A 14,708-nucleotide genomic window follows, 5' to 3' on the forward strand; every position below is an offset into this window, starting at 1 on the left:
GGACCTCCGCTGTCTCCGCAAAGATTAGGCGGCATTATTGCAGGCACAATTTGCCCATTTGGATATCTTACATACAATTTAGGGCACGTCATATCTGTCATTATTATGCCCTAGTTCGATTTCTCCGAGTAGAAGCTGGCAGACAGTAAATAATAACACATACTGGCTTTCTACCGGTGCTCTACAACGGTTAGGTCATGTCCACGATAGAGGGCTTTTGTAAACTAAATTTCATCACAGCACACTGACTCCAAAAGGCCGTAGGGAGATGTTTATTATGTATGTGGCCAGGCTTCTTCCCTTGTTTTATTTAGTTTAATGTTTAACTGGGCAGTTAAAGTCGGAGTAAGAAGTGCGGTGTTGAGATTAATGCGATTTGGCCAAGAGCGATGGGATGCAGATTAGAACTGAACAAAGGAAATTGTTGTAGAATACAGAATAGACATTTGCTTTGTGATGTTAAGACGAAATTAAAAATAGCCTTTGCAATTGCATTTGAATCTACCGTAATATTCCCTATGGCCTGCATAACTATAAGAAAAGAAGCAGCAACAATATTCACAGCTGGCAGCCATGAGAAGGCCTATATAATTATATTGTATGGCTCACAATTCGTCTAAAATGAAGCCAGCAAGCGCTTAACTTTTGTCCTGAATATATCGCAGTTAAGCTTATCATGAATTACTCATTCGAACACATTAAGGCTAAGCAACGAGGGTCCTGTGTCGGTGTCATGTGTTAGAGGGTAATAGATAATATCTCACTTTAGGGTTTGTCGAACTAGATTACACGTGTTGAACTACAGTACCTGTTGAACTACAGTACGTGTTGAACTACAGTACGTGTCGAACTACAGTACGTGTTGAACTACAGTACGCGTCGAACTACAGTACGTGTTGAACTACAGTACGCGTCGAACTACAGTACGTGTTGAACTACAGTACGCGTCGAACTAGATTACGACCTAATATATTATTATTATTTTATTAGGCTGTAACTAAACCTTGTTTTGCTTAAAGGCACAAAATTACAGAAGCAAAATCAAGCCATGAAGTTTCAACTTGACATGAGCCTGAACATATCATTTGCAGTATCAACGAGACTTATGAGATAAGAAGTTTGATGGTGCTAGATTCTTAGTGACAGTGTGGTTTCTGGACTGGGGACATCAGTAATCAGTAATGCAACATTCTGAATTAGAACGTAGCATTACTGGTCCCGAGTCTGCTTGAGTTTTAGGCACTCATACAGTTTATAACTATTTCCGGGAATTATATGCAACAAAACTCGTCGACACTGAGAGCTGATAATTTGCAGATTTTCCCCGCAAGGAACCGAAGGTATTATATGAGCACATATTGCGAGTCACCTCGGACTGGCTGGCAGGAAGTTTCAAAACAAATAACAGTGGCGCACTTACATATATTAGATTATTACACACTATATTGTATCATGCGCACGTATCATATTACACATCTTACAGGAGCCACCGTCAATAGTTATTGTATTGTAATGTTCTTATCGAAAGCAAGATTTTATTCAAGCGGAAGCAGGAAACCTCGACATTAACCCAAACTGAAACTGAAAGGTAGGCTTTATCGGGAGCCAAGATACTTGGATCGGGAGCCTAGATACTTGGATATCGATAATAAATTGCTCTTAGCGAGCAACAACATTCAACAATCATGATGATTTCAACTTCAAAGAAAGTAAATAGAGCGATTAACTTGTTAATCTGCTCCATGAAGTATATCTCTGTCGAGATGGAGCTTAATTCTTATTGAAGCCAATTTTGAGCATAATGGATTGATGAGTCATCTAACAAACGACCAATTAATTAAATAAGATAAGTAAATATATGACATTTGTTATTGGTGACGTTAAGATAAAGTTCACAGAGATGATGGCATTGTGAGCAAAGACCGGCTGCCTGGCAACACAGAGATGCTTGTGAGAGCATGTGCGTCGTTTTGACCACTTATCGGGGCCATGTGAACCGGTCTAATGTCTATGTGACGTCACAAAGTTATGTTTTAATGTTAAACGAAAGGGTAAGCCAAAGATTCGGGGATTTTCTTGAGACGGGAAGTGAACTTTAACAAAGACTGAACACGACATGAACTCATGAATTGAGCGTACTCGGAGTCAAGCCGAGGTTGCTACATTGATGCAGACTAAGACTATTAATACTATGACAATAATACAGGTACACTACAAATTGCTTAATCGAACTAATATATAATCTGAGTTGGATCACGGAGCTTCCGAGGATTATGGGCGAGGATATACACCTCGTGACGTAACCGTGAACAGGCCGTCGGCAGAATAAACCTAAAGAACTAGCATACACCCGAATAGAAACCGCCTTCTGCGGCCTACGTGGCGTAATTGGTTAAGTGAGAAAGTAAATTGGTTAAGTGATCTTTTCTGAAAATAAAGTGCCCACAAAACGTTGATACCACTAAGCATATATTCGCTATAACTATTTATATATCTGACAGTGACACTTAGGCAGCATAATAGCAGCTTTAAAGCAATGGCAGTTTCCTTGAATTTAATGCTCTTCTCTCTACAACTTAAAACGGGAAACTGATCCAAATTAAGAGCTGAAAGTGAAACTAAGACTTGTGATTTCAAAACGTTATCTGTCTGGAATCTGGCAATATATCATTGACCGCTGATATAGATAATGATATTTACGTCAGGTACCCGTACCTAGGGAAACGTCTGATCATATCATAGTTATACCGCGGCCGCGGCACTTTGATCGCACTTTTTTAAAGTTAAACCTCGCTTTCGCTAAATGTTTCAATTTCATTGGATGTTTCACAAAAAAGAAACGAAAGACCAATGACTTTGAAGTCCAATCTAACTTACAATTAAGAATAAATTTAACAATCAGAGTCATAACAAAATACGCAAAAGATACTAAATACATCAGCGTACTATTTTGCAAAAATTGTGCCATTAAAAAAAACTATTGCCGCACAAGGCGTGTAAATGTAATGTCTGCCGACTATGCGACTAGCTGTAAGTGTAATCATCTCGTGTATATCAGATCATATGCCACATTTAAAATTTCTAGCATGTTCATTGTTCACAAAGATAAGTATTTCAAAGGAGTTGTATATTGATCAAATAAATTGGCACTGCAAATGCTCCGTATATTATTTATTTGGAATATTTAAAAAATCCTATTTCTAAAATTAAAAGGTGAATTAGCTGCTATAAATATAATTAGGTAGTGCGCCATCGACGGTGAGCCGCACGTGCCGACTGTAGGATGGTTTTTATCGCTAATTTCGGCCAGCACAATTTTCTTCAAACAAATAGATATTAAGTATCCTTCCCGACCTCCAATTGCAACAAAAATTGGCGAGCTTACTCATAGACTTACAAGGAAAGTGTCCGAAAAGTTTAAAGCATATCCAACCATCAAACATTATGTTACAGCTAAAAGCAGCGTATTTTGCCTCATTTTGATCACTATATCAACTCCGATATCCACCAAATTTTTCGGACAGTCGTAAAAGCCCTATTGGAAGGTCGTCGCCAATTTTCAGAATGATCTCATTCAAGGAACTGAAGATATATCCAAATAATACGACAAAAATCAACGAATTTGGTCAAATTAGGTCAAATTACGCGACTTTTACAGCTAAATTTGCTCCAAAAGCCGCGCACTATCAAATATGGCACCTAGGCGAAACTCACTGATCTTTCCAAAAAGGTATGACAAATTTGGTATTGTGAAAATTCTCACAGTCTCTAGAGTAGAAACAATGGTACAAAAATTTTTAAAATCCGAGCAAGTTTATTTTTATGGTGCACCTCCTACTATAATAATAATTGGCACACAATACGAATGATGTTTTCTTCCTCGAAATTATTCTATTATTTAAAATAGATTGATTAGGTGTCTTGACATGAACAGTCCTAATTAGACTAAATTAGACGCATCAATTATGCAGTTTTAAAAATTTAATGGATCACGGGTTTTATCAATAAAGTGGCCCTCCGAATAACTGTCCAAAAAGTGATTATGTGATACTAATAGTGATAATTGAACGACCCCTTGCCCTTGGTCTTGGCAAGTGCCTCTCCACTCTCGAATAATTACTCTATAATCCGACGAAAATTTGAAAAATCGACGGCAAAAAGCGAAGAATTTCTACTAAAACTAGGAATCCGGCTAATTTTATAAATCCAACAAACTCTTGATGCTATTTGTATTTGTTTCGCTCTTTATAAGCTTTAAAAATGTTTAATACAAAATAGCGGCTTAAAATATGAGAATGAGAAAAACAGTAATATTTATATAGTCAGTGACAGTCAACCTTTCATCAGAAATTTAATTGTAACTGTAAGGGGTCGTTCAAATATATTACGTAATCAGCCGAGGGGGGGGGGGTTTCGAAATGCTTACGGTTGATTACGGGGGGGGGGGGGGGGGGGGGGGGATTGCTAAAATATTCATTACGTAATATGTGAACGATCCCTCACCAAACGTCAGCATCGTATAATGGTGGTGCAACCAAAATGTCCTTTTTTTAGTCTACAGACAACTGTAAAAGCCTAACATCATAATGGCAAGCCCAAAAACCGGGCAGCTGAACAATTTATAAAACTGTTCATAGGTCTCAAACAAAAACCGTGCCGCTGAACAATTTACAAGACTGTTCCTAGGTCTCAACTCTCAAATATGCTATAAATAAGAGACGACTACACGAATATTGGTAAACAAGGTTCACGATGTTAGGAAACTCATAATTACCGCTAGCGCAGCCGCAATTAGCCATTGAACTCCCGCTATTACTACTAGTACTATCTATAACGTCTGTGCTTACTTCTCCATACAGTTCAATTATTACTGTGGGAAATTTGGCACAGAGTATACTGATTATACTTAACTCATATAACCTCCATACCATGACCAGCATGCTAACAATTTAACCCACTGTTACGACCATTAAAATGATACAATCCTAAACTGAACGATTTATTTTGGCTGAAGCTGAAGAACCTATAAAAATGGCGAATCAGACAGACAAGAAGAGGAGCTGGGAGATCTCAGTACGTCTAGTAAAGGTCCAGTGACGTAGGAACAGTTACTAAACCACCCCGGACTAATGGCATGATTGTATTTCTGGTGCCCTGGTTCGGTTATCATGGCTTAAAGATCTGAGTTAGGGGTATTACAGGGTTAGAGAGGGAGGAATTAACTTACAGTAGCTAGTTTACCGGCTTTGTGTAATAAATATATGATAGTTGGCAGTAAAAGATGTGTCCGATTCTTCAGATCGTTCAGCTAGGCGCTGTGAGCGTATTACATTATATTCATATTGCATATCATATGATATTGGTAAACGGTTAAACGCGATTCTGTCGAACCAGAAAGTTATTTCGCTCCCGATACCATGCTGTGTGTATTTGATGTTCATTGGTCTGTGATACATTTGATCAAAGTTATTGAGTTCATCAGAATGAGACTCAAAGACCCAGCAATTTTATTATTTACCTCTAATCAGGGACAATTATAAGATCAATTAAATAATAAGTGTAAATTAATACATGTCTAAGTTTTAATTTTCCCGATTTTGAGTTTTGGTAAAGACTAGATATGCATTAGAAAGTATAGGTTGATTTTGTTCTGAAAGTCATTTAATTGAAATCAAAAATTGTACATTATCATTTTATCTAAAATAAAGCTTCCATTTTCAAATTACTCAACTGTAAAGTAACACTGTTGGAATATCAAAATGTCATTACTCATTGCATACTGAAAAACAATCTTTGCTAAACTGACATAATACGGACAAACAAATAGGGAAATTTAGACTGGAACTTTAATCGTTTCCCTCAATCTCTCATGCTTTATTCTAGAGAACTTCTAATTTCTTCTGAATAAACTCAGTCTAATTAGAAGAAATCAGAAATTCTCTAGAAATAAAAATCAATAAATTACTTCACATGTACAGATTCATCAAGAGAAAAACTTATTTCATGGTCTACCAAACCCACTGATACGTCATTTCTAACTTGGCACGTAACAGATGCATTGAACTTCGTCGGTTTGAACATTCTTTTTCATTCGCATTGTTGCCTAATACGATATCATTTTACTGTTCACTTTCGTATCTCGGGAGTAAGCTGACAGCAGGTTGGAAATCTCTTTTGGTAGTGTCTTAAGTAGTAGTAGTAGTAGTTGAGCTGTGAGTGGGCTTTTTAAATCTCTATAGCTCCGACGTCATCAGCAGGGGAGAGGTAAGGTTGTTCAGCGTTACCCAAATCTGCAAGTAATGGAAATATTATTTTCTCTACCATTTTAACTAAGAAAAAATTATCAGTAGGGAATAAGGGGTCAGGATTAGTTGTATCATGTATGACTATGAAAAATAGTGATGAATTTGGGGTGACTGTGTCAAAAAAGTAAGCATCAACTGACTAAACTGATTGTTATATGTTTATTATACTAACCGAAGAGAGACTTGATGACGAAGAGAGCAGCTTCGGCCCTGAGCAGGGAAGTTTCAGAGGACACAGTCAGCAGAACACTCCCCTTGACAACACCACCTGTGTCATATAGACCTATTGCCTGGGGTCATCACGCGTTAAAACAAGTACAAACACAGTCAAGTGAAATAAAAACGGAGAAGAGAACTATACATCTCTCTAAAATCAATAAAATAGAATAGTAAGGAACTATAAAGTGCGAGAAGGACAGGAATCCATATTCAGTGTACCAGAATTAAATATCTCAGTCTATGACACTGTAGTCCCCACTGTGAACATAACAGACCTGAATGAGAGCGGCAGCTGCTGTGTAGATGTCAGTGGGTAGAGGTAGTCTGGGAGGAGGACCATTCTCTTGTGAGGTGCTCAAGTACACTTCCAGCTGGGTTATTTTGTAATTGTCAGCAATTTTTTACGTTTTTCAACATTCATCGCAGAATTATTGTGTCATACGCCTAATCAAATAACAATTTCTTTCGAGAGCCCAAACTAGTTCTGCCAACTAGACAAAAATTATTGAAGAAAGAAAAAAACAGCAATATAAAACACTCACTATGTCAGCGATGTGAGTGACGACATTAGTGTTCTTGTTCCTGAGCAACAGAACGAGTTCCCGACAGAGATCATCCCCGCAGTCCAAGAGAGAAGTCAGCATGGTCCTTACCTCCTCTGTTTTCAGAAGCCAGTCCTCCTCACCCTCCTCTCTCTCCTCAGGGACTCTGCGTATACAGCGGGTTTAAGGGGGTTTAAGGGGTTTAAGGGGTTTAACTTTAAGGGGTTTAAGGGGTTTAAGGGGTTTAACTTTAAGGGGTTTAAGGGGTTTAAGGGGTTTAAGGGGTTTAAGGGGTTTAAGGGGTTTAAGGGGTTTCATTATCTTGTGAAGTGTTGTTCAGTATATTCTATTTATACATTTAAAAGAACTTGCGGTGTTTCAAAAGATTATACATTTCCAAAAATCGATCTAAGGACAGTAGAAAAGAATACATTTAACAATGCTATCCTCTCCCTGCTTCTAATAGCTGTTCTAATAGATTCCCTAATATAGTTTTTCATCGCTCAACATAGCTTAAATACTTCACCATTATTTGAATGGAATAACAAAGAAAAATTGAAATGACTCACGATACTCTATCCCTGAACACGGCTGCTCCCACAGAGTGTAGGATTTCATCCCAGCCTTGAAGAGGACCCAGTATATCAAATTGTACCGTCATCGGACCCTGTCTATTGAATCCCGTCTTTATCTTGTCAATCTGCGAAGATAACATTAATAGGGAATTTATTAGCAGCTAACTGACCAATCTGTTCACAAAAAATTAAAAAACGTTTCAGTTTACGACATAGTTTCTCCTCAACTCATTTCGAATCAGGCTCTTTGAATACTGTGTATACCCTTTTGGGCCTGCCTACACTTATAAACTAACTGTATTAATTTACAGAGAAATCGTTTTTTCTCATTATTTAAATTTGAAGTCGTCGTTTCATACAGTATCATGATTGCAGCGTGAACTCAAAGATCCGGTGTAATATAATTTCTTCGTCTTTTAGCAATGTGCGGGTTCCACGACGATTCTGATTTCTGATCATGAAATTATCGATGAAGATAATTAGGTCCATCATCACTATCCCACTGTCATTTAATCGAGCAGTTGTAAAATCATTCTTGTCATACCATACCCTCAATATAGACCAGTGCACTACACTGCACTACGCTGCACTACCAGTGCACTACGCTGCACTACCAGTGCACTGCGCTGCACTACGCTGCACTGCTCCACTGCACTACGCTACACTGCTCTTAAGAACGAACATATGTGCTCGTTAATTAAACAAATCACAAGTTGGCTGCACGAAAAGAATATTGTTTTGATACTGAAGATTGATCAGTACATATTGTAGCGATCAGATTTGTAACATAGTTGCATTATATTAAGTACATGTTTTGCACGTATTTAGGTTCCTTTATCTTGGAGATCTGATCAGGCAGACAATGGAACTGGATACTGATGGGGAGTTGGACAGTATTTGACCTTCTATAGAATAATCGTATTATGATGCATGCAGTTCGCTTTTGTTTAGTTTGACCGTCAGTGCATGACGTTAAGCTGATATGCTTCAATTTAAGTACTTAGTTGTATGTTGATCCATTTTCAATGATGACTACAAAAGTCTGCATTTTTACGCAATCATCAAATTCATAAAGAAGCACATGTCATCCCCCTCCCCCACCATAGTCCTGCCCACCACTTCCAACTTTTACCTGTTACCTTTTAGCGTGCATAGTTGGATAAATTATCTCCCAGTATACCTGTGAAGCTAGTAACAATAATCGATTTGTTAATATTGTCGGGCATTTTGTAAACCCTGAGAGCAGATGTTACCCAACTGAAAATACATAAGTTGAATGAAGTTATACCAAACTTAGCACTCCTCTCCTATTGAATCTCGCATCTGTAATGACCTCCCATAAAACTATTCAATATATCCCTTAGTAACCCCACACGCTTCCCATCGAGCGCTCCTGCCTATATTATACATGGTTTGTATATTATACAGGGTGGCCTTTAATAAAGTCTGTCTCATGTGATGGGTTGATCGCCTCGTTTGACATGCAGTTAATTATGGTTGTACGAGATATTGTCTGATTAATTATTAGAAACATATTACGTTCGTCTTAGCATATAATGTTTGTTAAACTGCTTTCTCTACGTAGCTTTATAACATCAAACATATCATATCTGCGTATTATTGAAGTTTATGTTCGTATGCACAAATATCATACATTATGTATTATTTGCACGTATTTGTGTCTGTAAATTTGACTACGTATGTAAGCTGAGGTTTCTGGAGATGCCACAAGGTTTTAGGTTTTACCCACCATCAGTGCTGGGGGTCGGTCAGGGGAGTGGGTATTGTGTCTTGGGTTTGTGAAGATCGGGTTACTGGAACCAGTATCCCGGTATGATAATTGATAAACTATCAGCATTTGAATTTGAACTCTAAAACAGGTTAATGTTATCTGAAGAGGATCATTTAGGAGATGGGGATGAAAATGAAACATATCTTGTTCCTTCAACTGGTCCCCCAGTTCAGGCAGATCTACCGAGACGAACTTGTGTGAGGAAGAGAATAATGATTGTGAGTGTCATCTTAGCAAGTTTAGCCCTGACTGGGGTAGTGTTGGGCTTGGTCTACTACTTAAAGCTAGGTCAACCTTCCACCACCAGAACCTACTCCTTTCAGATCAAGCAGACGAAGAAAAAAGTTGGTGACCGAAAGTACATGGTCAAGACAATTAATGGCAAGATACCAGCGCCTGCAATACACGTCAGACAAGGGGACATCCTCCATGTTACAGTGACTAACGGACTTGCTAACAGTGGGGTCACTATTCACTGGCACGGTCTGAACATGAGGGGATATCAGGTGTACGACGGAGTGGCGGGTGTTACACAGTGTCCCATAGTCCCGGGGACATCTTACTTGTATCAGTTCAAAGTAGAGGATCTGCCCGGCACTCATCTGTATCACACCCACAATATGTTGTCTGATGTCACACCCTCCGGTCTGGACTTTGTCCGTGGACCACTCATTGTGCACGATACAGATGCGGTCATTATTCCTGAATGTACTTCACAGGATTGTTACCGGATAGGAAATGAGAGGATTCTCTTATATCAAGATCTTTATCCAAACTATTTAGGGTCAGGTGTGCTTAATGGCGAGGAGACTCACGAAATAGAGGTTGAAAATGGAGAGCATAAGTTCCGAATTATCAACGGAGGGAATAAGTTCGCATTCTTCTTCAGTATTGATGGATACAAGCTAATAGTGACTGCCACAGACGGGCACACTGTTGAAGCTTATGAAACTGACTTGATTCTCATTCATTCAGGAGAAAGGTATGATGTCTTGGTCAACTTCAACATCACACTTCCGACGGAAAATGTGTGGATTAGAGCAATGGAGAGAGATAATGAAAACGAAGGAACATTGGGCGTACTTAGAATTAGGATGAACGATTTAATTCCCTACAATAAAGAAATACCCCCAAACAAGGACCTTACAGTAGAGATGGACACAGTAAACATACTCAACTGTATGTATCCTGAGAGACCGGAACTGAACTGCAAACTTCTCACAGACCTAGTTCCTACAAGACAGCAGAGTTTGTTGGGTTCTGTTGAATATCACACGGTAGATTTTATGGAGGGTAACAGTGGGGAGTGGTTCGTTTCAATGGACGGGGGGAAATACACACAGAACCTAGTTCCCCACATTCCAGTAATCATGTCTGCTGCTAAAGATAAGGTGAACTCACACACACCCATCCTATCCGTACCAACAAACAGATCCGTCACTATAGTGCTCCGAAACAGATCCTATCTAAGCCACCCCATGCACCTGCACGGACACCACTTTGAAGTCCTCGAAATAGTCACAAGAAAAACACTAGGATGTCAGGATGACCTTTGTCCGTTACTGGACATCAACACTGACTTCTCAGAGCCAATAGAAGATCTGATGAGGAGGTCCAGACAGGGGGTCCTGAAGGACACAGTAATCCTACCAGCTGGAGGAGCAGTGGCACTGAGACTCAACACTAACAGCCCAGGGGCATGGTTTCTCCACTGTCACGTGTCCACACACTTACGGGACGGGATGGGGTTAGTTCTGAACGAAGGAGGTTACCTCTTCTCACAGGACAAGTTCCCTCAGGATTATCCCGAGTGTGACTCCTCATGGACTGAGCTTCAGTCGACTACTTGCAACTGTACTGATTATAGAAGTGGGCTTGAAGTGAGATGCAGTAGGTCCTGGTTGTGCGGAGCTGGTGGTGGTTAATGACACTGCCACGTGAAACTTCATTATTCCAGATCCAGAATGCCAGATCGGAATGCTATCTTTATGACATTTATTATTCTTGAGTTATGCATGTTCAATTCCGTGAAATGACCCTTCACACTATGCTTAGAAAATATTTTATTTTATTTTTGACTTACTGTAATTCTTTGATGTAATAATGTATATATTTTGAAAATTTGTCTTCCAAAAACTTCTTTAACACTATCCTAAAATTTGTAACTGCTTTCTTGTCATTAAGTTGATTGTAATTATTGTTTTAAGTTTTAATGTTAGAAATGTTACTGTATGACGTTGATTCGAGCATGGCTCAAATAGCAAATAGCTTGATGTAACCACTTACAAATAATGTCTTGATAATTATTTATTATTGATTATTAATTATTGTTTTTATAAACGTATCAAATTATTCAATTGTTAAGATAAATAAAAGAAGATCTTTGAAAATACAGTTAACCGAGATAAGATTTACGATATATGTATATATAACATGTAAGACATTAAAAAGCCCTTACGATTTCAAGAGTGGCTCTGATAGCCGGGCAGATTTCATTATCATCAGCAGAGTTTAGCAACAGTCGCACACCTGACACGTAGTCAGGTTGTCTTGGCAACCAATCGCACCCGTAACATTGTACTGTAGCAGGATTGGGCAAGAGACTCATCTCCGAGGTTACCGCCTCTATCACGCTCCTCCCTGGAAAGAGAGAGGTCAGCTCAGTATGGGTCAGTTCAGGGGTTTTAAAACTTAAATGTGATTTTATAGAGACACAAGATCTAGTAAGATCTAGTAAGATCTAGCAAGATCTAGCAAGATCTAGTAAGATCTAGTAAGATTTAGTAAGATCTAGCAAGATCTAGTAAGATCTAGCAATATACACGTAGCAATATAGACAAGATTGAGCAAGCTGGAAATTTACCATGCTTGAGAAGATTACTGATAGTCTCGATGAACAGAAGAACATTCTCAGAAACTTCCAGAAGGGTTACAACACACCGAACATTCGAGAGTAAACAGACAGATATTCTCGTGATGTCCTCGTACAACAGCTCCCTGGGAGAGTCGTGGTTTTAAAGGAATGTTAATTATTTGCTTAGTTAAAGTTAACTATAACATTGTTAAATTGAACATAATTTGGCAGACTTACAAGATTAGATAGACAAACTTTGAGGCAATTAAAATTGGAGTAAACTGTAACATAATAAGATTGAACTGAATTTGCAGTGATAAGGAGTTCACAGTTTGAGTGTATGTACCCTGTATTGTAGAGAATAACACAGTCGGCAGATACGTCTCCAATAAAGATCATATCCGGATCCAGTTCTGAGAAGGAAATAACATCTGCAGATATGTGGAGAATGTGGGACGATCTGAGGTCTTCAACTCTTGTCGTGCTGCGACCTGAGAAATAAAGGTCAACAAGTGAACTGAGAGTACCACCGTACCAAAATAAGAGGGGATAACTCATATTAACTGATTAAGCTTCTTACCATTAACCAGGTCAGAAACTTGGTTGAGAATGTCATGTGATGAGAAGACGACGGGAGTTAGACTTTTCTCTGGAGTCGTGTGGTGAGCATGTCTACTGAGGTCGTCAACACACCCGCTGAGAAATTGATCAGTCGATTTCCTCTAATTTGACAGCAAGCTAGGTCAGTTAATAGTTTGTGTGGTTATTATTTTCAATAAACTCATTTCGATGGTCGAATTTCTCAATATTTTGACTCACCAAATGGAAACAGGTATGCTAGGAAACAGCTGGAACTTCACTTGGTCGACAATGGGTTGAGTTATGGAGTCCTCCGACAGAACCAAGTAAATTAGGGAATCTGGAGTGTTTAGGACTCGCTTGATGTCACTCACAACATTTCCAAACATCACTTCAGCAGCTTCTGAGGACATGAGGAACTCGTTCCTGTCGCTGATCTCAACCTGGTGGTAATCACAGAGACCCTGCTGACCTCCAGCTAAGTACCAGGTATGTACCAGGGTAGTGTTTACTTTCACTACCAGGCACACACTATTCTCTCCCAGAGCCCCACACACATCACTTAGAGACTGGGATGAGACGTGAGGGGCGGGAAATGGGGACGAGGGGGCTAAGTACCGGGCCCTCTCCCACCTCAGGAGGCGCTCATGAACCCACATTGTGTCTATAGGTTTGTGTTGCATGTTGTAAAGGTAGGCGTAGGAGATCTCCTGAATCGGGCTCACTTGCTCGTAAATAAAGTCTATACTTCGTTGAAGCAGAATGATCTCAAATTGGGAACAAGAGGAAACGATTGCCTCGTGTCCGGCCGCTTCTTCCTCATTTTCAACGAGAGCTTGACCAAGAATTGCGGTGGCAGTAGCTAGCAGCAGGGGTGAGTAAGTTGCCTCTTCGATACACATCCTAGCATGTTCTATGCACTGTTCTAATTCGTTCAGTTCCAATGCTGATCTTGCCAAAAGTAGGCGACACTCGCACGAGATCAAGGTGGAATTCTTGTAGAGATCATCGACTTCGTCACAGAGCCTGAGACAAGTGTCAAACTCGCTCATCTGAAAATACGATTTAGCTTGACCTATGAGAGCGTAACACTGCCCGATCACATGATCAATATCACGTGATATCATGAGACTCTGGTCATAGTTTACAAGCGCCTGGTCGAAGTGCCCCTCCACCAGGTAAGCGTTTGCCAGATCACTCAGAACCAACAGCTCCTTAACCCTGTCTCCTTGTCTTCTGATCAGATCTAACCTCATCTCGTGCTGGTGTATTGCCTCACTGAACCGTCCTGCGCTCATGTTTAACTTGGCTCGCGTGTCCAGTACAGTCAGCATCACGTATGGACACTCTTCAGTCACAGAATCTTCCAGAGATTCCAGAATCTTCAGAGCTTGATATCCGCTTCCCAACAACCACAAACAGAGAACCATGCTTCCAGTTTCCCTGATTTGCTCCTCACCCACTAACAGATTCCGTTGCTCTTTGAAGTGTTCCAGTGCATCAGTGTAGTCCCCTTTAGCAAGACTGAGGTCCCCGAACCCACAAGAGAGTTCAGCTAACATGTTCCTGTCATCTTGGGAGAGATTAGGTTTGTTAGGCAGCAGCTCCCCAGCTGAGACCAGGGAAGAGTGAGCATCTTCGTACTGCCGGAGTGCACAGAGCACTCTACTCAAACTCAGCTGCTGGTAAAACTCATCCTTCGTCAGATGTCTCTCTTTACAGATTGATATGGCAGACTCGAAGTATTCCTTAGCTCGGACATAATTCCCGTTCTGCAAGTTGATTTTCCCATATCCAGCTAACGAATTCACTGCAACGATTTAATATTATTTTGATATTGTA

The 14,708-nt window shown here is 39.7% G+C and overlaps 2 protein-coding genes across 3 annotated transcripts in view; one reads left to right on the plus strand and one right to left on the minus strand.

Moving 5' to 3' along the window:
* Nucleotides 1-5,643: 5,643 nt before the first annotated feature.
* Nucleotides 5,644-14,708, minus strand: part of LOC134815853 (tetratricopeptide repeat protein 28-like) — a 108,924-nt gene continuing 99,859 nt past the window's right edge. For both annotated transcript variants that reach the window (XM_063824436.1, XM_063824435.1), the window contains exons 16-25: nucleotides 13,107-14,676; nucleotides 12,868-12,983; nucleotides 12,634-12,778; nucleotides 12,297-12,430; nucleotides 11,892-12,073; nucleotides 7,636-7,766; nucleotides 7,067-7,232; nucleotides 6,800-6,895; nucleotides 6,478-6,595; nucleotides 5,644-6,290 (exon numbers count right to left, since the gene is read on the minus strand). In XM_063824436.1, the coding sequence (XP_063680506.1) occupies nucleotides 6,226-6,290; nucleotides 6,478-6,595; nucleotides 6,800-6,895; nucleotides 7,067-7,232; nucleotides 7,636-7,766; nucleotides 11,892-12,073; nucleotides 12,297-12,430; nucleotides 12,634-12,778; nucleotides 12,868-12,983; nucleotides 13,107-14,676 (2,723 nt within the window). In that variant the 3' untranslated portion in view covers nucleotides 5,644-6,225. The remainder of the gene's footprint in view (nucleotides 6,291-6,477; nucleotides 6,596-6,799; nucleotides 6,896-7,066; nucleotides 7,233-7,635; nucleotides 7,767-11,891; nucleotides 12,074-12,296; nucleotides 12,431-12,633; nucleotides 12,779-12,867; nucleotides 12,984-13,106; nucleotides 14,677-14,708) is intronic.
* Nucleotides 9,526-11,589, plus strand: LOC134814672 (uncharacterized). Its single transcript, XM_063822838.1, has one exon. It carries the CDS (start codon nucleotides 9,526-9,528, stop codon nucleotides 11,356-11,358), a length of 1,833 nt encoding a protein of 610 aa, XP_063678908.1. The 3' UTR covers nucleotides 11,359-11,589.

Source organism: Bolinopsis microptera, chromosome 5, assembly GCF_026151205.1.
Source record: "Bolinopsis microptera isolate Bmic1 chromosome 5, MBARI_Bmic_1.0, whole genome shotgun sequence".
Taxonomy (NCBI): Eukaryota; Metazoa; Ctenophora; class Tentaculata; order Lobata; family Bolinopsidae; genus Bolinopsis; species Bolinopsis microptera.